Here is a 27978-nt window from a genome sequence, read left to right as displayed (position 1 = left end):
TTGTTGAATAGTGCCAGTTGTGCACTTACCCCCGATTCTTTAGAAGTTGCTAAAACTTTTCTGTGCAATTTAACAAAATAACAAGCTAATTGGCTTGTTAACAACTAATGATTGGCACTAATTAGATTTAACTGAAATATAGGCATGTAAGTTTAGGCGCGGGACCCATACCTAAATTTTATGCTTGAATTCAAAAAGGGGGTTCAGAAATGGGAGGGTCATGGGCAGAACAGGGGCATTCCTAACATTTAAGCATGTTGTTATAGAATGAGGAGGGATATGTGCTTAATGTAGGCGCATATATTTGCACCATGTTTCAGTTGGTGCAAATGGCCACTCCTAAAATTAGGCGCAATTGCCGGGCATAAGCACTATTCTATAAACTGTGCCTAACTTTAAGCGCAGCTTATAGAATAGCACATTTTCCGGCACCATACATAGAATTCATCTCTTATCTTGTTAAATTAGGTGCCAGTCAGCCTTAAATATCAGTAATAGTGATGCTAATTGGCACTAATTTGGAATTACATGCGTAACTAAACTTAGACGCTATTCTATAAAACTAAATGCTATAGTGCACTGCACAACTAAAAAGGGGGTGTGCTTAGGGGTAGATCAGGGCGTGTCTTGCAGCTTATAGAACGCTATCACTTATGTGTGCAAATGCTTACTTTATGCATGTCAGTTTGTACCAGCCTTTGACATGGTGTAAGTGCTCAAACCTAAAGTTAGCACGCGCATGCCGACTTTCACTCTATTCTATAATGGCAGTTTTGCGTGCAATTGCTGTTATAGAATTGCTGCTTAGCGCCCATATTTTTCATGCCTAATTTTTGGTGCACAGTCTTGAATTTAGCCCTGTCTGTCAAGAGAAGAGAGTGTATCAGTGCAGCTAATCATAGGAGTAATCCTCATGGATATGATCCCTGCCTCTTTATCTGTAGTGATGTGTTTAAAGCACAAGTACACAGACCGGTCAATATTCAGCTGGCGGCGGTCAGCATTTTTAAATCACTGACTGCTGTCGGCTAAGTTAGACATGAATATTCAATACCAGGCTATATAAAGGCACCGGCATTAAATATCCAGGCCTGACCAGACTGAAGGCAGCCACTGGTACTTACGCATAAGTGTTTCTGGTCTAGTTTCCCCACATCCAAAAAGCAAAAGCCCACCCCCAATCTGATCCTCTTTCCTCCCTCCTTCCCCAGAACTTTCTAGTCCTGAACATGCCTCCCCCCACACATGCTGTAGGCCCCACAAACTGGGTCTACTTTTGAAATTCATAGTGGTCTAGTGGTCATCAGGGTAGGAGCAATCACCATTCACTCTTGCCCATCACAGCGCCATATGCAAAATGGATACTGCAATCTCTAGCAGCTGTCTGACAGTACTAACAAATATTGTGTGGATGCCGCTAGAGGTGGTGGCAGCTAGTTTGCATATGGAGACATGATAGACAGGAACGAGTGGGGATTGCTCCTATCATGGGAGGGTGTATGATGGGGGGGCCATGTTGGGGGCTAGAAGGCTCTAGGGATGGGAAAAAGGGAAGAGGATCAGATCTGGGGTGGGCCTTTGCTTTCGGGGAGGGAGATTGAATTGACAATAGGCCTTTGCTTTTGGGGAGGGAAGGGTGCAGGAAAGGAGGGAAGGGGGATCAAATCGTGGAGTGGGCCTTTGGTATTAAGGAAGGAAGGGAGATGGAGGGAGGGGATACAATCAGGAGTGGGTCTTTGCTTTTGGGGAGGAGAGGGAGGGAGGGGGATCAGATTGGGGGTTGGCCTTTGGATCTTCAGGAGGACGAAAGGAAGGAGGGAATGGAATTGAGGGGGTTACATCATGTGGGGGGGGGGGGGGGAATTTTGTGGTTGTGGGTACTCCTGGTCACATTGGAGAAGGCTGGGAGGAAGGGGAGGCCTTTGGAGGCTACTGGCCACTACCCAGAAGTTATGCGAGTGCTGGCTAATATTTAGTACCAGGACTCGGATAGCTAATTGGGCAAAGGACTGCAGTTCTACATGAGCAGTTAGTGATGCGAGCACTGGCACAGAATATTGCCGGCACCCCCGTCTCATCCCCAATTCTACCCTTGAGATATCTCTCTCGTGCCTGGATTTGATATGGCTTGTTAATGAGAATATTTAGTGGCATTGCCCAATTGAGTGCTGCTGAATATCAGCAGATGGCTGCTTGGGCATGGTTTAAGCAAGCAGGAGCATCTCCTAGCTGCTTAAACCACTGTAAATACTGGGACAAAAGGTTTTAAGGAAACCTATGAAATTCACAGATTGCACTGACTATCCCAGGGAGGTGGTTCTTAACCTGGTGCTCAGGACCCAGTTTAGTTTTCAAGGCACTCAGAACGAACATGAAGAAACAGATTTTTATACAGTGAAGGCAATGCATGGAAATACATCTCATGTATATTTCTTGCTTTGAAAACCACTGTTTCAGGGTGGATAGATATATTTTGGAGAAATAGGAGGTAGATGGAAGAAAGGACAGGATGCTGTAAAGACATCAGTCTGCCACAAGCACCTCAGAATAGGTGTTCATTGCAACATTCATACACAGCTATGTCTGATAATTTTTGTTGGTGATCTTTTTTTTTTCTGTAATTCACATCAAATGCAGCAAGAAACAGGTCTAGCATATGTATTAGGCAGACTAGACAGTTGTCAAAGGCGCTAGTTTCTGGGGGGCGGCAAAGAACAGGAGCAGTGACAGCAAAACAATAGGTTCTGACAGCCACATAAACTGCAACAACCATCAGTGCTTTAAATCACTTTATCTTCACATCTTTCATGTGAACAAATTAATAGCTACATAGAATACTCAGACCTTTGTTTATTTTATGTTTTAGGTTCTTAAATGGCTTGACTCACTTTGAAGGCAGTTCTATAACAGTGTACTTACATTTAGATGCCTAGAGTGTGCCTATGTGCCATCTATGATGAAATTTGTTCTTACTTGTTAATTTCTTTTCTTTGAGTTCTGCTGGAGTAGTCTAGACCTATGGATTACAGTGAGGGGCATATTTGAAAAGGACGCCCAAGTTTTGCTAAGGACGTCTTCGCAAAACGGCCCGATGGAGGGGCGGGGAAACCCGTATTATTGAAACAAGATGGACGTCCATCTTTCGTTTCAATAATATGGTTGGGGACGCCCAAATCTTGAAATTTAGGTCGTCCTTAGAGATGGTCGTCCCTAGACTTGGTCGTTTCTGATTTTCGATGATAATGGAAACCAAGGACGCCCATCTCGAAACGACTAAATGCAAGCCCTTTGGTCATGGGAGGAGCCGACATTCGTAGTGCACTGGTCCCCCTCACATGCCAGAACACCAACAGGGCACCCTAGGGGGCACTGCAGTGGACTTCACAAATTGCTCCCAGGTATATAGCTCCCTTACCTTGTGTGCTGAGCCCCCCAACCCCCCCCCCAAAACCCACTACCCACAACTGTACACCACTACCATAGCCCTAAGGGGTGAAGGGGGCACCTAGATGTGGGTACAGTGGGTTTCTGGTGGGTTTTGGAGGGCTCACATTTACCACCACAAGTGTAACAGGTAGGGGGGGGATAGGCCTGGGTCCGCCTGCCTGAAGTGCACTGCACCCACTAAAACTGCTCCAGGGACCTGCATACTGCTGTGATAGACCTGAGTATGATATTTGAGGCTGTCATAGAGGCTGGCACAAAATATTTTTAAAGATTTTTTTTGAGTTTGGGAGGGGGTTAGTGACCACTGGGGGAGTAAGGAGATGTCATCCCCGATTCTCTCCAGTGGTCATCTGGTCAGTCCGGGCACCTTTTTGTGCCTTGGTTGTAAGAAAAACAGGACCAGGTAAAGTCGTCCAAGGTCCCGCCTTTGCTATGCCTCTGACACGCCCCGTGAACTTTGGTCGTACCCGCAATGGAAAGCAGTTGGGGACATCCAAAATTGGCTTTTCATTATACTGATTTGGGCGACCCTGTGAGAAGGACACCCATCTTCCGATTTGTGCCAAAAGATGGGCGTCCTTCTCTTTCAAAAATGAGCCTGAGTATGTCCCCTTATTAGCAGATGAAGGCACATTTGAAGATTCTGATGACATCACCCGTATAACAGGAGGTGCAGCCAGGACCATTCCAGTATGGAAATGCCAAAGCCACTCAAAAAAGAAACCAAAATAATTAAGACAAAAAAAAAACAAGGGAACCAAACTGAACCCAGGAGAGATGCCCTATAGCACTATCTTTCCAAAAACGACTCTATCCAGACAGGTGGCAGACCTAGGACCCAAGATTCTCCTAAATCCCTCAGTCTTCCTGGACTGGTCTAACTGGAATTAAGAAAAGAAAATTTAACATGCAAGAACAAATGTCACCTTCCTTGTCATCCTGCCAGAGCAGTCTAGACCTATGGGATTTACCAGAGCATTTATCCCATAGGGTGGGACCACAACACCTTCTAAAACTGCTCTATCAAAGGCACTGTCCTACCTAGCCCAAAAATTGATGCCAGCAGAGGGAGATGATCTTCAAATGTTTGAGACTTCAGAGACCACAGGTACAGCACAGCATGCTGCAGAAGCCACATGTGGGCCCTTGCCCATGGAACAACCTCCAGGGTTGCTGCCATGGAATCGAGCAATTACAGGAAATCCCAAGCTCTTAGAGCTGGAAGTGTACAGAAAGTCTGGAGCTGGGACTGAAGCTTGCTTGCTTGGGCTTGCAGAAGGACTATCAACCTGAAATGAGTATTGAATCATACACAGATACTTCAGGACCTGAAATGGTTTCAAGTGACTCTTGGTAAAGTTTATCACCTGGCTGAGGCTCTGCAGGAAGAAGACCACCAAAACAATCAGCCTCCAGGTTTCCTGATCTGAACTGCCTTGAATCAACCAATCATTGAGGAAGGGGTGCACTCCAATCTCTCCCTTGTAAGGAAATGTTGCAACCACAGCCATTACCTTGGTAAAGGTTCATGAAGCTGTGGCCAGACCAAATAGGAAGGCCCTGAAATGAAAGTGCTCCTTAGGAGATAAAACTGCAAGAAGTGGTTGTGGACATCCTGAATGGCACTGTGGAAATACATTTCTGAAAGAATGAGAGAGGCCAGAAACTCCCTGGGACTTGAAACCATGAGACCAGGCCAAACGTCCTGTATCGTGCAGCTTAAGTTTACATGAGAGATGAATCATAGTGGGGAGCTAGGAAGCATACTGTTTCCTCTGCAAAGGCAGCCTAAGAGGTGAGGGGAATAAGCAGCAGCAGCAGAGAGAGAGAGAGAGAAAGAGAGAGAGAGAGAGAGAGAGAGAGAGAGAGAGAGAGAGAGAGAGAGAGAGAGGGTGAAGGCTGAAGGGTAGGATTTGAGAAAGAAAGAGTGGGTGAAGGCTGAGGGGTGAGGTTTGGGAGAGAGAGAGAGAGAGGGTGAAGGTTGAGGATGGGGGTTAAGAGAAAGACTGGGTGAAGAATGATGGAAAGTTGAGAGACAGACTGGGTGAAAGCTAAGGGGGGGGGGGGTTGAGAGAGAAACTGTGTGAAGGCTGGGGGTGGCTATGTATGAGTGAGCAAGGGACTGGGTAAAGGCTGGGGGGATGAGAGGGACTGGGTGAAGGCTGGGGGTGGGGATGAGTGAGAGACTGGATGAAGGCAGGGGGTGGGTATGAGCAAGTGAAAGACTGGGTGAAGGCTGAGGGGATGAACGGGACTGGGTAAAGGCTGGGGTGGGGATGAAAGAGACTTGGTGAAGGCTGGGGGTGGCTATGTATGAGTGAGCAAGAGACTGGGTGAAGGCTGGGGGGTGGAGATTAGAGGGGCTGGGTGAAGGCTGTGGGTGGGTATGGGTGAGAGACCGGGTGAAGGCTGGGGGTGGGTATGAACAAGTGAGAGACTGGGTGAAGGCTGGGGGTATGAGAGGGACTGGATGAAGGATGGGGGTGGGGATGAGAGGGACTGGGTGAAGGCTGGGGGTGGGTATGAGTGAGAGACTGGATGAAGGCTTGGGTGGGTATGAGCAAGTGAAAGACTGGGTGAAGGCTGAGGGTGGGGATGAGAGGGACTGGGTGAAGGCTGGGATGGGTATGAATGAGAGACTAGGTGAAGGCTGGGGTGGGAATGAGCGAGCTAGAGATTGGGTGAAAGCTGGTGGGCAGGTATACGTAAGTGAGAGACTGGGTGAGTTCATGGTTCAGTGTGGAGTATCCTTGAAGGATACTTTTGAAACATGACGTTTAGGGAATCCCTATAGAGGGGTTTCAACAATGGTGAAAGAAAGCTAGGAATGTTTATGAAGAGAGCAAATTAAAAAGTCATGGGATAGGAGACAATGTTCTGTTGCAGATTAGGAACTGGTTATTGGACAGAAAACAGAGGGCAGGGTTAAATGGCCATTTTTCTCAGTGGATGAGAGTGAATAGTGGAGTGCCGCAAGGATCTGTACTGGGACTGGTGCTATTTAACATATTTATAAATGACGTGGAAATTGGAACGATGAGTGAGGTAATTACATTTGCAGAGGACACAAAACTGTGTAAGGTTATTAAAACACACGTGGACTGTGAAAAACTGCAGGAAGACCGTAGGAAATTGGAAGACTGGACATCCAAATGGCAGATGAAATTTAGTGTGGACAAATTCAAAGTGATGTACATTGAGAAGAACAATCCAAATTATAGTTACCTGATGCTAGAGTCCACATTGGGGCGTCAGCACCCATGAAAAAGATCTAGGTGTCATTGTAGATAATACGCTGAAATCTTCTGCTCAGTGTGTGTGGCCGCCGCTAAAAAAACAAACAGGATGCTAGGAATAATTAGGAATGGGATGGTAAATAAGACTGAGAATACTATAAAGCCTCTGTATCGTTCCATGGTGTGACCACACCTAGAGTATTGCATTCAGTTCTGGTCGCCGTACTTAATAAAAAGATAGCGGAATTAAGAAAAGGTTTAAAGAAGAGCAACCAAAATGATAAAGAGGGTGGAACTCGTCTCATATGAGGAAAAGCTAAAGAGGTTAAGGTTTGGAAAAGAGACAGCTAAGGGGAGATATGATTGAGGTCTACAAAATCCTGAATGGTGTAGAATGAGTAGAAGTGAATTGATTTTTTACTCTTTCAAAAAGTACAGACTAGGGGACACTCAATGAAGTTACATGGAAATACTTTTAAAACAAAGAATAATTAAGCTCTGGAAATCTTTGCCGGAAGATTAGCAACCAGCGTATCTAGATTTTAAAAACGTTTGGACAAGTTCTTGGAGGAAAAGTCTGTAGTCTGCTATTGAAACAGACATGGGGAAGCCACTTCTTGCCCTAGGATTGGTAGTGTGGAATGTTGCTACTACTTGGATTTCTGCCAGGTACTTGTGACCTGCATTGGCCACTGTTGGAAACAGGAAACTGGGCTAGATGGACCATTGCTGTTATCCAGTATGATTATTCTTATGTTCTTGTGGGTGAATGCTGGGGGCAGGTATGAGCGAGTGGGAGACTGGGTGAAGGCTGGGAGGCAGGTACGAGTGAGTGAGAGACTAGGTGAAGACTGGGGGGGGGGGGGGGTTAAGGGTATTTGCAAGTGAGAGAGAGACTGGCTGAAGTCTGTGGGGAAGGGGTATGTGTGAGCAAAAGACAGATTGGTGGTGACCCAGGTTTTGGTGACATGTGAAACAGAGTCAATTGCCTCTTTGTTTCACCCATCTAGAGGGTGCTGTCAGACAGCTGACAGCATGCTTTGGAAGGGGAGACTACTGGCTTTTGCCAGTGATTTGCAGAGGAACTGTAAGAAACCGATTTACTACAGTTTCTTTGCCCACAGCCACAAAATAGGAAAAGAGCCTTTAGTAGGCCAGTTTCTAAGAGTTATTGCTGATTTGAAAGGGAATACCTCCTCCCACCCAACTTCACTGGGCGCAATGCTGGAAGGATGGGGAGGGAGAAGCAAGAGAGGTATCCGCTACCAGCTCACAGGTTTTTGGGCTGGCTCGATTTTGTGAAAAATTGTTGAGGTCTGTAATAGAATGAATTTTATAGAGTGCTAGGAGAGAGGACTTAGTTATGGTAGAAATTTGAGCACTGAAGGTCAGGAAGGAGTCAAGGTGAATTCCAGAATAAAGGGATAATTATCCATTTAAAGTTATACATGAATCTTCAATGGCAGCACTTACACAACTAGTACTGCTGAAAATCTATGTAATTTTACATGGATGATTTGTCTTTAACATTAGATGGTGGTCCTGATACCAAATATTGGCCTCAACATTCAATTGTGTGTTGTTTTAAAAGACGTTTTCTAAGAGGAATGGTAGTGGTGTCATCATTACTGTTGAGTTTAATTACCAAAATTTAGGGGGAGGACAAACTATGGGTCTAAATGCTAATGGGGAAGGGGAAGAGGAAATAGGTACATGTACCTCATAAACGACTCCTGAAGAAATTAGAAAGTCATGGGATAGGGGTTAGTGTCCTATTGTGGATTAAGAACTTGATACAAAAAAAAAAAAAGAAAAGATAGAGAACAGAGAGTAGAGTTAAATGGTCAGTATTCTCAATGGAGAAGGGTAGATAGTGGGGTTCCCCAGGGGGGCCTGTGCTGGGGCCGCTGATTTTTAACATATTTATAAACGATCTAGAGATGGGAATAACTAGTGAGGTAATTAAATTTGCTGATGAAACAAAGTTATTCAATGTTGCAAGAGGATCTTACGAGACTGGGCATCCAAATGGAAGATGACATTTAAGATGAGAAAGTGCCAATTGATGCATGTAGGAAAGAGGAACCCAACCTATAGCTATGTGATGCAAAGTTCCACATTAGGAATCACCTCCAAGGAAAAGGCTCTAGGTGTCATCGTTGATATTACATTGAAACCTTCAGTGTGCAGGGGCAGCTAAGAAAGCAAATAGAATGTTAGGAATTATTAGGAAAGGAATGGAAAACAAAAAATGAGGATATAATAATGTCTTTGTATCACAATTCTGGTCACCACATCTCAAAAACGATATAGTGGAATTAGAAAAGGTATAGAGAAGGGTGATGGGATGAAAAAGGCTAAAAAGGCTAGGCTTTTCAGCTAGGAGAAAAAGCTGAGGGGAAATATGATAGAGGTCTATAAAATACCGAATGGAGTGGAACAGGTAGATGTGAATCGCTTGTTTACCCTTTCCAAAGGACTAGGGGGCACACAATGAAGCTGCTAAGTAGTAAATTTGAAACAAATCGGAGAAAATATTTCTTCACTCCATGTGTAATTAATCTGGAATTTGTTGCCAGAGAATGTGGTAAAGGCAGTTAGCTTAGTAGGATTTTAAAAAGATTTGGATAATTTCCTAAAAAGAGAAGTCCATAAGCCATTATTAACACGGACTTGGGAAAATCCACTGCTTATTTCTAGAATAAACTACTAAAAAATGTACACTGAGGCGAAAGTCCCTAAGAATACTTGCAATTGACAACCAGGTGGAGTCTCATATCACTTAGCACGGATATTCATATCACTCCCCTGGTGACTCTATAAATGTGCATTGGTTTAATCATCGACTAAAAACCACCTCCACCCTGATGTTGTAATTGCAATAATAATGACTTGTGTTCTCACACCATCATGTACAAATATATGAATGTTCAAAAGACACTTAGCTTAAAGAGCATGTATGCTCCACAATTCAGACTGGTGTGTGTAGAAGCCCCGACAGTGCCTGTTTCGCTATGCTTCTTCTGGGGGAAACTCACACCATTTAGCTGTATTGTGTCTGAACGCAGCTTCTTAGCTTATTCTAGAATAAGCAGAATAAATGTTTTTCTCTTTTGGGATCTTACCAGGTACTTCTGACCTGGAATGGCCACTGTTGGAAACAGGACATTGGGCTTGATGGACCTTCGTCTGTCCCAGTATGCCAACGCTTATGTTCTTATGTTATGTTATCCTGTTTCCAACAGTGGCCAATCTAGGTTATGCCATTTGCTATTTTTTTTCGTTTGATTCCTTTCTACATTTTTTTAAAGATGCTCTTTTAGCTATAATAGCTTCCTTCATCTCACCTTTTGACCATGGTGGCTGTTGTTTGGCCTTCCTTCCACCTACTTTTAAACAATATCCATGCCTGATATAAACTCTTTACCTTTATAGCTGCACCTTTTGGTTTAAAAAAAAAATCATTCCACTCATTTTATCATAGCCTCCCTTTTAAAAGTTAAATGCTAAAGCAGTATATTTTCTTTGTGTTCTCACTCCAGTTATTAAGCCAAATTTGATCCCATAAGAACATAAGAATAGCCATACTGGGTCAGACCAATGGTCCATCTAGCCCAGTATCTTGCTTCCAACAGTGGCCAATTGGAAGCAGGATACTGGACTTCTCTCAGATAGTAGCAATCTTACTACTGATCCCAGGGACAAGCAGTGGCTTCCCCATGTCTTTCTCAATAGCAGACTATGGACTTTTCTTCCAGGAACTTGTCCAAACCTTTTTGAAATCCAGATACACTAACTGCTGATACCACATTCTCTGGTAATGAGTTCCAGAACATAATTATTCAATGAGTGAAAAATTATTTCCTCCTGTTCGTTATAAAAGTAGTACAGTAGAGCACGGTTAGTATGTGCACCATTAAAGCGACTGATCACTTTGAACATGGTAATAACCTGCCTCCTAAAAACATAAAATAATGCACAGTACTCAATAATACACGGTTGCCTGAACCGGAAATGACATGGGGGTGTAGGTGTTCAACTACATCATGACATCCCATAGAACAATCAAAGTGACAACGAGGGTGATGATGATGTGCCGACTATGAAAATTATGCCTGCTGAAGCAACTGCTGCGCTTGATAAAGTTATCAGATTTATGGAGGAACTTGCATCTGAACCTTTAGAAATCATGCATCTTAGGCGAATGACTGATTTTGCAAGAAAAAACATATGGAAAACCTAAAACAGCTAAAGATTACGGACTTTAAAAAATGAGCAATGGCTGTACAACACATTACAGGTACTTATTTCGTGTTTTCTTTTATAGACGATTGTTGCAGAAATACTGTAAATACATGCAATCCAGTAAATAAAATTTTTCACACTTAGTCTTTGACGCTATAGTATTTCTTTATTGTTCTGGTAATAAGCATACCGAAAGTACGTGGTTACATAGCCATGCCTCCCGAACACTGCGTACTAACAACACTCCACTGTACCATATAACTTCCTTGAGTGTCCCTATGATCACCTTTGCTAAGTGTCCCCATCAGTGTTACCTCTTGAACTAAATCTTCGTTTCAATTAGGATTAGGCCTTTAATAGCTCTTGCTTTTATTGGTTCCTGAACCATTTGATGTGACATTTATCCAATCAATATTGTGGTAACTGTAATCATGTTTTATTACTTTGTTGCCAAATTTGTTATCTTCCCTAATTTTTCTTAACATTTCAACAGCTGTCCATTCTGGCCAGTTGGATGGTAGTATACCATTATGCAATTCAATTCAATTTGTCTTATATACCGCTAATATCCCCTAGTCAGGGTTCGGTGCGGTTTACATGAGAAGCGGTGCTGTGGCTGGGGAAGTGGGAACAATATGTTTGAAGGTTGTGAGGGGCAGTGCAATGGTATTGGATTAAACATTCGGTTTAGGGAATATATGAGTTTTTGGCTTTTTTCGGAAGATGAGGTAATTGTTCTCTGTTCTAATTGCAGTGGATAGAGAGTTCCATAAAGAGGTTCTGAGTACAGGGAAGAGTGAGTTGAAAGTTCTCTGGAATTTGGTTCCCTTGTAAGTCTGACAGGAGATAAGCAGCTGGTCTTTCAGTCTCTTTGAGTGGGCCAGGCTTAGTGATGAAGTTTCGATCAATAGGCCAGAAGTGATGCCGTAGAGGATCTGAAAGATTAAACAGGTAGTTTTGAACTTTATTCACTCAGACATGGGGAGCCAATGTAGTTTGATCAGGTAAGATGAGACACTGTTGAATTTGTTTAGCCCGAAGATCAGCCTTGCTGCACGGTTCTTTATTATTTGTTGCTTCTTTAGTAGACAGGTTTTGAATCTAAAGAGCAAAACATTACAGTAGTCAAGGTGAGGTAGGATAGTCATTTAGACCAGCAGTGTAAAGGCCTTTTGATTGAAGAATGAATTTACCAGTTGGAACTGCCTCATTTTAAATAGTGTTGTTTTCCAAAGCTGGTTGATGTGGGGAGAGAAGATTAAGGAAGAGTCAAGAAGAAATCTGAGCACTGTGGCTTCGGATTCCAAGGCAAGTGTCTTGTCAGATTCTGCTGATATTGAGGCTAGGACTTGAACTCTTTGATTCTGGAACCATAAGGTCTTGGTGTTGTGTGGATTCTGTTTTAATTTGTTTGTCAGAGCCCAGTTCTGGATGGCATCCCTGCTGTTACAGTCTGGGATATAATGCGGATAGGTTGGGAAATTAGTAGGAGGAGTAGAATGTCATCTGCGAAAGATAGTAGAAGTTCACCTATGCCTAGGTGTACAGAGCACAGAGAAGACATGAAGAAGTTAAATATGACTGGGGAGAGTATGGATCCATTCAATCTGTTCAAAATTCTGCTGCACGACCTATATTCCGCCAGTGTCACTATGCTCATATTATCCCTCTCCTCAAGTCACTTCATTGGCTCCCTATCTGTTTCTACATATGGTTGAAACTCCTCTTATTGACTTACAAGTGCATTCACTCTGCAGTTCCTCAGTACCTCTCTACTCTTATGTCCTGCCTGGGAACTCCGTTCACTGGGTAAATCTCTCTTATCTGCACCCTTTTCCTTCTCCGATAACTCTAGACTCCATTCCTTTTATCTTTCTGTACCATATGCCTGGAATAGACTTCTTGAGCCGGTACGACAAGCTCCTTCTCTGGCCGTCTTGAAATCTAGGCTAAAAGCCCACCTTTTTGATGCTGCTTTTATCTCCTAACCCTTACTCACTTGTTCAGTACCCATGTTTTATCATTCCCACCTTAGTAATCCCCTTATCTCTTATTTGTCCTGTTTGTCTGTCCTAATTAGATTGTGAGCACTATCAAGCAGGGACTGTCTCTTTATGTCCAGTGTACAGCGCTGCATATGTCTAGTAGCGCTATAGAAATGATAAGTAGTAGTAGTAGTAAACTGTAGAAGAATCACTTGATTGCCCTTACACAGGTGTTGCTTGACGTAAGTGGTTAAGTTGAATAGTAGGGATTCTGTGCTTTGTGCTGATCTAAAGACAAATTGTAATCGGTGTAGGAATAAGAATTTTTCCAAGTAAGAGAAGAGTTGTCTACCAACATGTGTTTCCAATATTTTCGTGAAGAGAGGGTTACTGGCTATTGGGCGATAGTTGGCGGCCAATGTCGGATCAAGGCCTGAGGCCTTCAGCAAAAAAGTCAGGACTATTTTACCCATGTCTGGAGGAAGTGAGCCTGTTTCTATCAGTCAGTCATTGAACAACATCAATTGATATTGACAGAAGCAGGGATTTGGGGCAGGAGTCGAGGATGCAGTGGGAGCATGCATATTTTAACAGTAGCGATTTTACTTCATCCTGTGTAAATGGTTGAAACGAGACCCAGATTTGGTTGGACTTGGCCTCTTGGGCAGGACATAAGGCTGGTTTAGACCACAGAAGAAGTTGGTGTCTTTTTGTCTGTACGACTGGACTTGGATATATCTGACCAGGTTTGTATGATTTTGTTGGCAAAGCGATCTGCCGGAAGTCACAGTGGCATTTAACTTCCTTACTAAAGTGAAGAGCTTTTTGTGGTTTGGAGAGTTATGGCCTACTAGGGTACTATAGTAGTTTTGCTTGGTGCTGGCTACCTTTGATTCGAAACATGTTTTTCCAGGTTGTTTTATCAGTGATCAGGCGACTCTTTCTCCAGTGTTTTTCTAATTGATGGCATTCTAGTTTTAGTTTGGATAATTCATTGGAGAACCATGGAGAATCTCTGATTGTCCTGACCCATTTGGTTGTGATTGGTACAATTTTGTCCAGGATCAAATTTTCTTTGTTGTCCCAGAAGGACTTAACTGATTCCTGAGTTGGGTTCCAAGAAGTGACAGAATTTCCAAGGGTGGACCAGAAGTAGGGTTCATTTAGTTTCCCTCTAGAATATATCGACTTGTGGGAATTATGCTTAGATGGGGGGGGGGGGGGGGGGGGGAGGCACATGTCAATGGTAAAGTCTAGTTGGTTGTGATCGGACCAGGGTATGATTTGCCACTGGAAATAGCTAATTGTGTTGGGGGGTATAAGAGGTGAGAAGTTCCGGGGTGTGGCCCTGTACACGGGTTGGGCCCTTAGTAAACAATTTCAGCTCATTTATATCCAAGAATGATTTAAAATTATGAACACTGGTGTCAGCATTGTCCTCAAGGTGTAAATTTAGATCGCCTTAGATGATGAATCTAGGGAATTGGGTCTGCACGGATGAGATGACTCAGCTAACAAATAGTCTGCTTTTGGCCAGGGGCCTGAGGGTCGATATCAGAGAAGTAGGCCAATCTGACCTGCATTGTGCACAGTATGTATTCTAATTCAGGGGACATGAATGAGGTGATAAGTGAGATGGAAAAGAAGCTTTTGTAAATGAGCACGAGGCCCCCTTCTTTTTTGCCCTGTCATGGGGAGTGTAGAATTTTGTAGCTGGGCAGTTTTAGGTGAGGAATGAGTGGGCTCTCAATTTCTGTGAGCCAGGTTTCAGTTATGAATAGGAAGCCTATGTCTGAAGATTCTAGAAGGTCTCTGATTAGAAGAGTCTTACTGCCCACTGACCTGGCGTTCATGTAGATCGAAGGTACAGGGGTTATATAGGAGTTGCAATGGAGTGAAGGGTCAAGCCTAGGTAGTTTCATGAGTAAGCAGGTCTTAGGAGAAGGAGGGCAAAGAGAAGTAGTGCATATAGAGGTGTAAGAATCAGAGATATCTTGGTGGTGTGTAACAACACCCTGTAACAGCAGGTTCCAGACCACTGGAACAGTATAGATCTCAGTGACATCGGGGGCTTTCCCCATTGCAGATCCTAGAAGGGCTAGGCATATCAGAAGTGGCCACCACATAATGATGGACTTCAAAAAGACAGGTTAGGCAGGAAGATGGAATAGGGCCAGATCGAGGACTACTTAGGTCCTAGAATCATATAACTCCCTTGGAGTAAGATAGTGAGGAGGTAGGCCTCGGTTTTGTTCACTGGGTTATTATGAGATAGATTTTCTGTAATAACTATAGGCTCAAGCCCGGGTGGAGTAAGCAGCTGATAGTTGCTCAAAGGTGGGGAATTTGGAAGGAAATGAGGAGGAATCAGTTCTAGTGGAGCTCGGTGGTGCCCTTCTAAAGAACAGCGATGGGGTGTCTGTGATCCAAGTGCTGTTCAGTTTCCAAATCCTCCTACTTAGCGTTGCTGGAATCTCTCAGGTGTAAGGTGGTGGCAGGGATGGAGGGAGAGCTTCAAGGGGGAGAAGTTAGAGTCCCAGAGAGGATGGTTATCTCTGCAGCAATGTTGCTGCACCAGTCTCTGCACAAAGGCATGCACCGTTTCGCACAAAGGCACCTTAGGCGTTGTGCCAAATGACGGCCTGCAATTGGGCACTGCGAGGAAGATCGGAACGAAGGTGGAGCTTGCTGGCGAGACCACCTGCTCCCAAAAGCAGTATGCTAGAAGCTGTGGAAGCGGCGGGGGAGGTGGACTCCTTCCTGCATTGGGAGCTATGGCTTTATTTACGGAATTTATAACCATAAAGGATTCCAATGTGTATTTTGTTTGCTGCATAACTTTTATTCTGTTTGACTCAATGCCTTCCTTAACATGTATCACCAGGCCTACTCTAAACAATTTATTTTAAACAGCAGAGAAGCAAACAACAGGGCACACTTAAACATAGTTCCTGGTGAATGCTGTACAACTTGTCTTTTATTATACCCTGTGAATGTACTTGCAATGTTTCTTCTTTGTGACCTTTTCATCAGATCCTCCAAATCATAAATTATTCACCAATCTAACTAATCCACAGCAATCCTTACAAATCTCCAAATAAAATGTTGTCAACGGAGTCCAAGATTCTGTCATTCCAAAATTCATCAAACTCATTAATACAGTGCAGAGATGCCAAAATCTGTTGCTGTAGGCTGTAGACCTGCTTTATATTTTTTTAAGGACATCAAAGAGCATAAATTAACTGTAAAGTACAATCAAGGGATACAAATAAAGTACATGAATATTCAGTGTAAGCATCTTAAGAACCTGGTCTACATATGGCACTTAAGGATTGGCATTGCCCATCATTACTACAGTGCATAAAGAAAGCAAGTGAAGCAAGCATGGCCACAAATTGTACTTACAATTAATTCTTGTAATTTCAGGTTAATAAGACAAGCATAATTCATCAAAGCATGTGTCAATCAGAAAACTCTTTGCATTGAAATTATTCCCTAGGTTAATTGCAATTGGTTTAATGAATCTAGCTGATCTATACAATGCGATTCATTGAGGGCCTCTTTTACTAAGCTGCTGTAAAAAGGGCCCTACGCTAGCTGCAGGGGCTGTTCTTGCTGTGTTCTGAGGCCCTTTTTACTGCAGCGGGTAAAAAAACAGAAAAAAGCCACGGCCATGTGGTAAGATTGCTCTTACCGTGTGGCAATGTGGGGGAGCACTTACCACCAGGCGGCAAGCACTCCCGCACTGACCCAGCGGTAACCAGGTAGCACATGGAATTGCCTGAATATTTCTGCTAGCACCGGAAATGCCATGCACCGGGGGTGGAACTACCGCCAGCGCTCAAGTTGAGCCGGCAGTAGCTCCAGATTGGTGCACGGTAAGCTTGCAGTGGGCTTACCGGCACTTAGTAAAATGGCCCCTAAATCACTACACATTTAAATAGCCTGCCATACCAAACTTCAAATACGATGAAGGCACAGTCCAAGGTTATCAATCAAGATGGTTTCCTTGTCTTACCTTGGACCTGGATGCCATTTGGTTGAAACGAGGGGGTTGTTACTGGTAGGTATGTTTTCAGCTGTGCGGGTGCCTGTGAGGTTCTCCTTTGAATCATGGATGCGGGAGCAGGAATTCTCCTGGGACTGAGGTGATGAGGGGATGGAATGGGAGCTGCAAACCTGCAGGAGTAAAAAAAAAAAAAAAATAAAAATAAATAAATAAATAAATAAATCACATACCTAAAACATTATCTATAAGACAAAGAGTACTTAAAGTGACAGCTGAAAGGTACCTGGTAAAAATTATTACATTTAAAGAGGCGACAAAGAGGTTTGTTATCCAATCTGAGGAGTCCATTGAAACACCATGTGTTCACTGAATCAATCTGATGAAGTTTTTATGGTAAAAAAATTACAAAATATACAGTGGCTCCTAAGCTTTGCCTCATGGTTCTTCTACTTCATACATTCAAACGTAAAAAGTATGTAGGCTGATTTGATAAAAAACTGTTTTGCATTTTTCATCTACATTTTAGACTCTCTATAGATTGGCCTAGAAAAGATGATTTGTGGAAAATACACTTTGCTTGTAATACCAGACTCCTAACCACCCCCCCACCCCCCAAACCCATCTGTCTCCTGAAATTCCACATTAGGTGGAATGGCAGAAATGCTGCCAGAGACATTTCAGCCTATGGCTCCACTGGCAAATACTTCTCTTTGCTGCATAGATGTCAACTCTGATCTCATCAGGTAGCGATTGCTTTCCTAAACCCAGCTGCTCCAGCCATCACCCATCCTCCCTTCCCTATCAACCAGAAAGCTTCATTGAGGAAGAAACCCCATTCTACTATGGTATTTGGCCCATTAACAGGAGCAGAAAGGCAGGGGATGGGTTGGAGATAGGAATGAGGCTCACCTGTATCATTATGCTCCTGTTGAACAGGGGTTTATTGTTATTTAATATCCTGTTCCTTTATGGCTTCTGTCATGTTCTCACATCTAGCTTAAGCTTTACTATACCTCTTTTTCAGATTCATTTTCTACAGGAGAACTGGTCTTATGTATGTCTGTCTTTCTGCATAGCTGCCAACCTCCCAGTTCCAGGAGGGACATTTTAGGACAGTCCCAGATTTCTGGCAGCCCTATCCCTAAATCTTATGGGCTGGATTCAGTAAATGGCACCCAAATATGGGCACAAAAAAAAAATGGCACCCAGCGCTATCCTATAAACGGAGTTTTGGGATGAGTGCTCTTTATAGAATAGTGTTGGCTGAGGACTTACACCAACTGAAACCAGGAGTAAATCCTGGCGCACAACCACGGTATCCTATAATACTTGGCACAATTTTCTGGAACGACCATGATCCCCGTGTGCCCCTCCCATGGGAACACCTCCTTTGCAGTTACATGGAGATACACTTACAGTGGGGGAAATAAGTATTTGATCCCTTGCTGATTTTGTAAGTTTGCCCACTGACAAAGACATGAGCAGCCCATAATTGAAGGGTAGGTTATTGGTAACAGTGAGAGATAGCACATCACAAATTAAATCCGGAAAATCACATTGTGGAAAGTATATGAATTTATTTGCATTCTGCAGAGGGAAATAAGTATTTGATCCCCCACCAACCAGTAAGAGATCTGGCCCCTACAGACCAGGTAGATGCTCCAAATCAACTCGTTACCTGCATGACAGACAGCTGTCGGCAATGGTCACCTGTATGAAAGACACCTGTCCACAGACTCAGTGAATCAGTCAGACTCTAACCTCTACAAAATGGCCAAGAGCAAGGAGCTGTCTAAGGATGTCAGGGACAAGATCATACACCTGCACAAGGCTGGAATGGGCTACAAAACCATCAGTAAGACGCTGGGCGAGAAGGAGACAACTGTTGGTGCCATAGTAAGAAAATGGAAGTACAAAATGACTGTCAATCGACAAAGATCTGGGGCTCCACGCAAAATCTCACCTCGTGGGGTATCCTTGATCATGAGGAAGGTTAGAAATCAGCCTACAACTACAAGGGGGGAACTTGTCAATGATCTCAAGGCAGCTGGGACCACTGTCACCACGAAAACCATTGGTAACACATTACGACATAACGGATTGCAATCCTGCAGTGCCCGCAAGGTCCCCCTGCTCCGGAAGGCACATGTGACGGCCCGTCTGAAGTTTGCCAGTGAACACCTGGATGATGCCGAGAGTGATTGGGAGAAGGTGCTGTGGTCAGATGAGACAAAAATTGAGGTCTTTGGCATGAACTCAACTCGCCGTGTTTGGAGGAAGAGAAATGCTGCCTATGACCCAAAGAACACCGTCCCCACTGTCAAGCATGGAGGTGGAAATGTTATGTTTTGGGGGTGTTTCTCTGCTAAGGGCACAGGACTACTTCACCGCATCAATGGGAGAATGGATGGGGCCATGTACCGTACAATTCTGAGTGACAACCTCCTTCCCTCCGCCAGGGCCTTAAAAATGGGTCGTGGCTGGGTCTTCCAGCACGACAATGACCCAAAACATACAGCCAAGGCAACAAAGGAGTGGCTCAGGAAGAAGCACATTAGGGTCATGGAGTGGCCTAGCCAGTCACCAGACCTTAATCCCATTGAAAACTTATGGAGGGAGCTGAAGCTGCGAGTTGCCAAGCGACAGCCCAGAACTCTTAATGATTTAGAGATGATCTGCAAAGAGGAGTGGACCAAAATTCCTCCTGACATGTGTGCAAACCTCATCATCAACTACAGAAGACGTCTGACCGCTGTGCTTGCCAACAAGGGTTTTGCCACTAAGTATTAGGTCTTGTTTGCCAGAGGGATTAAATACTTATTTCCCTCTGCAGAATGCAAATAAATTCATATACTTTCCACAATGTGATTTTCCGGATTTAATTTGTGATGTGCTATCTCTCACTGTTACCAATAACCTACCCTTCAATTATGGGCTGCTCATGTCTTTGTCAGTGGGCAAACTTACAAAATCAGCAAGGGATCAAATACTTATTTCCCCCACTGTAGGTACTATTCTATAACTGGGCGCATAAGTGTATTTTTGTGCCGATCTTCCATTTCAGCCCCGTTTTGATGCCTTGCACCCATTAGAACGCATTTCTGCACTGAAAGTTGGGTGCGGAATTAGTGCCTGTCTTTAGGCACCATTTATGGAATTTGCTAATATGGGACTAGAAGCAATGATTTCAATGGGTAGAATCAGAGTCCAGAGCTGTTCAAGGCAGCTTGCAATCTCAAAAGAGCAGAAAATGATCTCCAAACATGTGCCTTTACAATAAGTTAACGCATATCACATTCAGAGCCCCTTTCACAAAGTGGCGGTAAGCCCAACACGGGCTTACTGCTCGCTAAACAGGAAGTACCACCGGGCTCCCGCATTGCCTGGCAGTACTTCCCACCTCCAGCGCGCCGTCATATCTGGTGCTACAAAAATATATTTATTTTTGTAGTGTCGGTGTGTACCCGACGGTAATTGGGCAGTGCCGTGCACTGCCCAGTTACTGCTAGGTTAGAGCAGGAGCCCTTACCGCCAACTCAATGGGTGGCGGTAAGGGCTCCCCTCACAAATGGCCATGCGGCAATTGCTTTACTTGCCGCACTGCTATTTCCTGCCAAAAAGAAAGACCTACCCTTTTATCCGCTTCAGTAAAAGGGGGCCTCAGCGTGTGTCAAAAACACATGCCAAAGCCAGCACAGGCCCCCTTTTGCCACAGCTTGGTAAAAGGGGCCCTCAATTTTTAATAGCTACATTAATCAAAAAATTATCAGATATTTTTATCTCTTTGTTTTATTTGGGGGGGGGGGGGGCATATGAGGTGGTATATTTCACATGAGCAGTCTATACTTATTTGCTCATGACTCTCCAAAATAGTCATTCTATATCTCCATTAACCAATATTATCAAAACAGAACTCTTATCGTAAGTACATAAGTATTGCCATACTGGGAAAGACCAAAGGTCCATTGAGCCCAGCATCCTGTTTCCAACAGTGTCCAATCCAGGTCACAAATACCCGGCAAGATCCCAAAAATGTACAAAACATTTTATACTGCTTATCCCAGAAATAGTGGATTTTCCCCAAGTCCATTTAATAACGGTCTATGGACTTTTCCTTTAGGAAGCCATCCAAACCTTTTTTTAAACTCCGCTAAGCTAACCGCCTTTACCACATTCTCTGGCAACGAATTCCAGAGTTTAATTACATGTCGAGTGAAGAAATATTTTCTCTGATTCGTTTTAAATTTATTACAATGTAGCTTCATCGCATGCCCCCTAGTCCTAGTGTAAACAGATGCTTCACATCTACCCGTTCAACTCCACTCATTATGTTATAGACCTCTATCATATCTCTCCTCAGGCCTTTTCTCCAAGCTGAAGAGCCCTAGCCGCTTTAACCTTTCCTCATAGGAAAGTCGTCCCATCCCCTTAATCATTTTCATCGCCCTTCTCTGCACCTTATCTAATTCCACTATATCTTTTTTAAGATGCGGCGACCAGAATTGAACACAATATTCGAGGTGCGGTTGCACCATGGAGCGATACAAAGGCATTATAACATCCTCATTTTTTTGTTTTTCATTCCTTTCCTAATAATACCTAACATTCTGTTTGCTTTCTTAGCCGCAGCAGCACACTGAGCAGAAGGTTTCAACGTATCATCGACGACGACACCTAGATCCCTTTCTTGGTCCGTGACTCTAATAAATGGGGTGTGAAACTCGCAGCCTGCCTTTGAATTTTATGCAGCCGTGAGGCCATGGGAAGTATAGCTGGTGCTAACATTTACCCCCGTTTACAAAGCCATGCGGCAATGCCGACACAGCTCATTCAATTGCCTGGGATTTGCAATATATGCTATGTCAAGAGGGTGTGGTGTGTTGGCACTAGAGAGGGACCAAAAATACATGTGTTTTTCCCATTTCAGAAGGGGACTGCACATCTATGACCACTGAAGTTAATATTAGGATACACAGCTGCTCCAAGGCACAGAGGTTTTATAAAAGTGTTCATTTTGGGCCCCATCTTAATCCCCCGGTTTCTCCCTCCCCTCTAAAAATATCAATAGTGCTAAATGAGTGTGGGCTCTGTACTTAAATGGAAGCATTTGCAGGCCGATGCTCAAAACTCCTGTGCTAAAGCCAACAGCGCACACCCCATGCCGCCAGAACAGCGCAGAAAACTAGCTCACCAATGCTTAAAGGAAATGGTATTCAAATTATATGCACGCCTTAAAAATGTAAGCAGGGGGGGGGGGGAACGTACTTGACGCATGTTAGCATGGCTGTTCTAAGTTTACTGTATGGTTAAACCAGCTCTAGCTGATTAAAGCAGCTTAGTAAAAGGGTCTCCTAAATACATAACGGTAACAATGATCCAGTACGAGATACTTTTAAATACCTTAAAACAAAAAAAGAACTCCTAATGAAAAATATGAATCCAAACCTTCTTCCCAAATGCATGTGTGTGTGAGGGATGTGGGTGGGGGATAGGAATTCAAAGCTAGACACTGGTATACTTACAATATGAATTCCCCAAGCAGGTAAAAGTAGCTCTAATGCAGGTGTTCTCAACCCATTTCTTGGGACACATCCGCAGGGCCGGGTTTAGGCAGGGGTGACAGGGGCGGTTGCACAGGGCCATGGACTCCTAGGGGCCCCGCATCTCTAGCACGTCTGTCATCCTGTCTTGTAACACCTCCCTGCGCTGTACCTTAATGTGCATCCACATTTCAGTAGAGAGCATCAGGCAGCGGCAGCGATTTTCATCGCTGCTGCATCCCACCAACTTTTGATGTCACTCCCTGCTTCCGTATGGGCGGGATACAGCAGTGAGGCGGCTCAGGGCTCGGCAACTGATGGAATATGAAAATTGCTGCCGCTGTCTACTGAAACGTGGTGGATGCATATCAAGGTATGGGGTGAAGTGGGGTTCCGACAGCTCTAAACCTCCTTTTAAACTGACAAATTATGGCTTATGGTGGTGGGCATGGGTGGGCGCAGGCAGGGGGGCCCACTGAACTGGTCTGCACAGGGTCCCGCAATTGCTAAGACTGGCCTTGCACATCCGGGTAGCCTGCTTTTCAAGATATATGCTGATACATTTTATACACACAGAGGAGATTTGAATATACTATCTACATTGCATATGGAGCTGTCCCTGCACATTTAACTGTGAGTATTCTCAAAGCAAGATTGGCATGTTGTGATCCAAGGACTGGGCCAAGAACCACTGCTTTAATGTCAGATTGCAAAGCAGCAAAGATTTTACTGGTACATCTTTGAAACAGACTGAAAAATCATCACTAACCGGCTAACAAGGCTGTAGTTAGGGGAGCAGGGGGCCTCAGGGGCTTAGGCCCCCCACTTTGGCCTCAGGCCCCTCCAAAATTGTGGCACCAGATGGATGGCTGGCAGGGATGCTCAAGCACTGCCAGCCAAAGAGATTTGCTGCTGAATCCCTGCCTGTGCTGCTGGAAGTTGGTGCTGTGCTCCAGCAGCCAATGCTGGCGCTTCTGCACATGCTCCGTTCATGCATTAAACTGAGCATGTATGGAGCTGGATCACCCATCAGAAGCTGGAGCACCCTGCCAGTCTTCTTGCTGCTCAGACATGTGCAGGGGCTCCAGCAAACAATCTCTTCAGCCGGCAGGGCTTCAGCATCCCTGCCAGGAAAGGTATGATTTGGTAGGAGCAGTGGCAGCGGTGGGGTGGGGGAGGGGAGGGAGAACTGATAGGAAATGCTTGGTCCCTCAGTCCACCCCTGGGGCCTCCCCAATAATTGAGTTCTGGCTATGCCTCCACCAGCTAAGTTGGCATTTTGCCCTAGCTTGGCCCCTGGTCTGCCCCTAATCTATCCAAGGATAGCCAGTTAACAGACATATTCAGCAACACTAACCAATTACGTGGCCCTGAATGCTGGCTGCTGGCTTGCTCAGCGGGGTTTAAGTGGGCAGGAGCATCTCCTATCAGTTAAACCTTTTTGAATTTCAACCCCTCAGTGATATAATTAGAGCAAAGGTATTTAGTGTTATGGAGCCCTCTCTTTGGAATGCGCTGCCTCAATACTTACATCTGGAATCATCTCTAGCAACTTTTAAAACTCAGTTAGAAGCATTCTTATTTCATGATGCCTATGGAATATAAGGACCTCTTTTACCCAGCCATGCTAGCAACTCCCGCTGCGGTAATGCTGACAAATCCCATTCACTTCGAATGGGTTCTGTTGGCATTGCCGTGCGGGAACCACTGGCGAGACTTGATAAAGAGGCCCTAAGTTTTTTAAGGTGACCCTGCGTTCACTGGACATAGTCTGGATGGTGAGTTGGGCAACATTGGATATGTACTAATCTTTAACTATGAAGATTTTATTTAGGATAGAACCATTTTATGTCTGATAAATTGCTAAATTAGTTTTCTCTCTCTTTAATATTTCTTTTTCTTTTCTTCCTTTCCTTTTTGGACAAAAACGGAGTTCCTTTCACTACTACAACATTTTTAGCATTGTAAACTGCTCAGAAGGCCTTCCAATAGGTGGAACATTAAGTGTTTAAATAAACTTGGAAACTAGTCTCATTCCCAGGTTAGACCAACAGGGCTTCTATTCCTATTTCCAAGTTATTAAAAATGGTTTTCTCTAATGAATATAATCTAGTTATTTGAACTAATAGGTGCAAAGCAGCAACACTAAAACTTCTGTTCCCCCTTTCTGTTCTAATTTTTATTTTGCTATTGAGATAAACATTTTGAAGGCTTCTGTCAGGTCTATATATAAATCAACTAAATAAATTTTTTTTTTAAAAAACAGCCTTTCAACATTTCATCCTTTGTTGCTGATTATTTTATTTACTCTTTTTTTTATTTTTTATTTTTTTTTAGCAGAATTCCAAGCTGGAATCACACATACAGAAAAAAAGATTTCATGAACAGCTGAATAGAACAGTCATGGAAGGAAAACTTTTTTTTTCTTTTTTTTAAACAGGAGGCCTGGCCATAATTAAAATTTCACACCTATTCATCCAAAAAAAAAAGTATATAAGTAATGAAATGTGTTGGAACAAAAGAGTATTCTACCAGAGAATAATAGCAAATGAGTAGGAGCGAAGCCAAGAAATTGGCAAGTTACTAGTGAGTGCTTCTCATTTACAATCTTTTCTCATATGAGTGGATGATGTTTAGAAGTTCTAGTGACAGATATGACGTTTAAGAGCTTATTTACGAAACCACATTAGAACCGTGCCTCAGGTTAGCTGGCACCAGTTTGGATAATGGCAGTGGTTAGACAGGAGCAACTAGGGATTGTTCCTTCTCCACTATGACTCAGGGGCTCCACTATGGTAAGTAGAGCCTGAGTAAAGGGAGCCGAGGTCAAACAAGAAGGGGTGGGGCTTCTTTTTTAATGTATTGGCTGAGGGGGGCAGAAAGTTGTGAGCAGGAAGATGGGGCAATGATAATATGTAGGGAGCAGGGGCATTTTACTTTGAGGGCAATGTGGCTGTAAGGGGGTTCAAGTTACTCAAAGCCTGTTGTCCCTTTCATGATGGGTGGCTGGCTCAAGAGCATAAGCAGGCACATTAGCCTGCAGAAGATCTCAGGAGAACTTAATTACACTTCTTCAGCAGTTAATTTTCTAAGGCTTATTGTGAATTTTGAGGTTTATCATGATCAATATTAAGCATATGTAGAGGACCTAAGGGGCCCTTTTACTAAGCTGTGTAATTATCTATGTGCACCCAAGTGCGCCAAAATGGAGTTACCACCCGGCTACCGTGTGGCACTTCCAGTAATTTCATTTTTGGCCCGCGTCCGATAGGCACGTCCGAAAATATTTTCGGACGTGCCTATCGGACGCATGCCAAGTAGCACTTGACGTGCGTAGGTCATTACCTCCCTGTTACCGTGTGAGTCTTTACTGCTAGCTTAATAGCTGGTGGTAAGGTCACAGACCCAAAATGACACGTGGCAATTTTGATTTTGCCGCATGTCCATTTTCGGTAAAAATTTTTAAAAGGCCTTATTTACAGGCGTGCTGAAAAATGGATTGGCACGTGCCCAAATCCCGTGCCTACACTACCGCAAGCCATTTTTCAGTGCACCTTACTAAAAGGACCCCTAAGATTCCACTGGTAGACAACAGTTCAGCAGAGACCTCTAGTGACTCTAATAGTATTGTAAACCCCCTGGTGGAGGAGCAAGATATAATTTAGGAAAAACAATGTTAAGATATGTCACGGCTATTTCCCTAAAATAACCTCCACGCCAAGCCAAGGAATGCAACATTAAATTATGTTTTATTTACTATTGACTAATAAGTATTAAATAATTTTCAATTTAATTTCAAAACTTGGCGATGACAGATTAATACATAAGTTTCAGTTACAGCGTTGCAAGACCAAAACAGCTTTACATCAAAAACATTCTCAGATAAGTATATATAGTAGCCACACAAATAATTTGCTTAGAACTATTTGGTAGATTCATTTCATAAAGTGCTAGATTCTTTGAAGTTTTTTCTTCTTATCTTTCAGGTTTCACGCCCCGGACATCCCCTAGGATTCCGCATCAAGTATGTTTTCTCTTACTCTCACTTTCCCTCTTAATTTCCCTCTCATCTATCTTTCTGTCTTTTTCTTTACTGTTTTTCCTTTGTGTGCACACTTTTAAGAATCTCAGTCACTTAGCTGTTTTAAATCTTCCTAGTATGTTCTTGTTAGTGGCCAGCTCTGCTTGGGGTCCCAGAGAGATGTCGCAGGTGAGAAAACTTCTTTCAGGCTCTTTTCTCTCTCAACCCTACTAGCCTGTCTTTGCAAAATCAATAGAGAGAAACCTATCTCTCAAACCTATTTAGTTATAGGTCTCAAACGTATAAAAATTGTTTTTTTAACTTTCTGGCTAACTAGCTCCCCAAAATAAAGGCTTAATTCATTACCCTAAAATAACCCTCCCACAATAGACTAGAGGATAACACTCACACATACCATTTGCACAGCTCATGTACATTGGTGATAACCTGATCTCAGGCCAGTAACCCTGTAAATTAGGCTTCTGAGGTCCATATGTGGAATCAGCTAAAAAATCATTTGAATATCTTAATTGTTTTACATTTCAGGGTTTTTGTTACAGGCAACTCTCTTTAATTGTGCTCAAAGACATTACGTTTTATGTTCCCTTCACCTCACTTCCCATCTCACACGTTCATAGCATACAATCTTGAGTCAAATATCACCGTGGACTCAGAACTTTAACTGGTCATTCGTACTTTTACCAGGCACTCAACTTCTAATTTTCACTTAAAAATACTTACTTCAGAAGCTCTGTCAAAGGAGCATACATTCACACACCCGTCCTATGTAAACAGTCCCTCCCAGCTGCCTCTGTAACAGTTTTAGAATGTCAGACAGCCTGCTTAGAACTTGAGACACCACAAGCTTCTGATGTATGTTGCACACACACACGCACACATGCACACCTCTAACTCAAAGCTGAGGAGGTTACATATATCTTCTTGTATCTTGTCAGAGTCCCCTTGTTCAGCTTTCTTTCCCCAATGCTCCTCGTTGCACAGCTCTACATTTGAAGAGCTGGGGCCTGTTCTGTGCGCATACTCATATACACCTCTGAGTCTGGGAAAATCCTTTACCTAAGCACCTCTTCAATTTTCGGGGAGGCCATCCTGAGTTCTCTGCATTCTGCTCCTCTTATCTGGCACTGCTGTACTGCCACGGATCCTGCACGGCCCTAAGTCAGCCTCCCCTCTTACATTGTTGTGACCTGGAACTGCACACATGCACCTCACACTTTCAGGTTCATGAGCCACCCCCGATTTTGCCGCTGGCTCAACCTCGGTGGCTGCCAAAGGAGCCAGCCAGATAGTTCAGCCTGCAGTAGTACCATGAACTGGAGGACAGCCAAAGCTCATGGGCCCAAGCACTTCCAGGTCCACAGGTGTCACAGGACATCTCCCCTCTGCTGCCCGCCAAGCGAAAGCCTGCTTCAACGGTCTGCAAAGCCCACAGTACCTCTGCCTTCATGGAACCCCGTGGCTCCCTGCACCTGGC

The 27978-nt window shown here is 43.7% G+C and overlaps 1 protein-coding gene across 5 annotated transcripts in view; it reads right to left on the bottom strand.

Annotated features, from left to right (window-relative positions):
- The window catches only part of GLIS3 (GLIS family zinc finger 3), a 680540-nt gene that overhangs the window by 20890 nt on the left and 631672 nt on the right, over window positions 1–27978 (bottom strand). For all 5 annotated transcript variants that reach the window (XM_030193810.1, XM_030193813.1, XM_030193814.1 and 2 more), the window contains exon 9: window positions 16932–17092. In XM_030193810.1, the coding sequence (XP_030049670.1) occupies window positions 16932–17092 (161 nt within the window). The remainder of the gene's footprint in view (window positions 1–16931; window positions 17093–27978) is intronic.

This window comes from Microcaecilia unicolor, chromosome 2 (genome assembly GCF_901765095.1).
Source record: "Microcaecilia unicolor chromosome 2, aMicUni1.1, whole genome shotgun sequence".
Lineage (NCBI taxonomy): Eukaryota > Metazoa > Chordata > Amphibia > Gymnophiona > Siphonopidae > Microcaecilia > Microcaecilia unicolor.
Note: the sequence above shows the minus strand (reverse complement) of the source record. Positions and strands in the feature narration are given on the sequence as shown.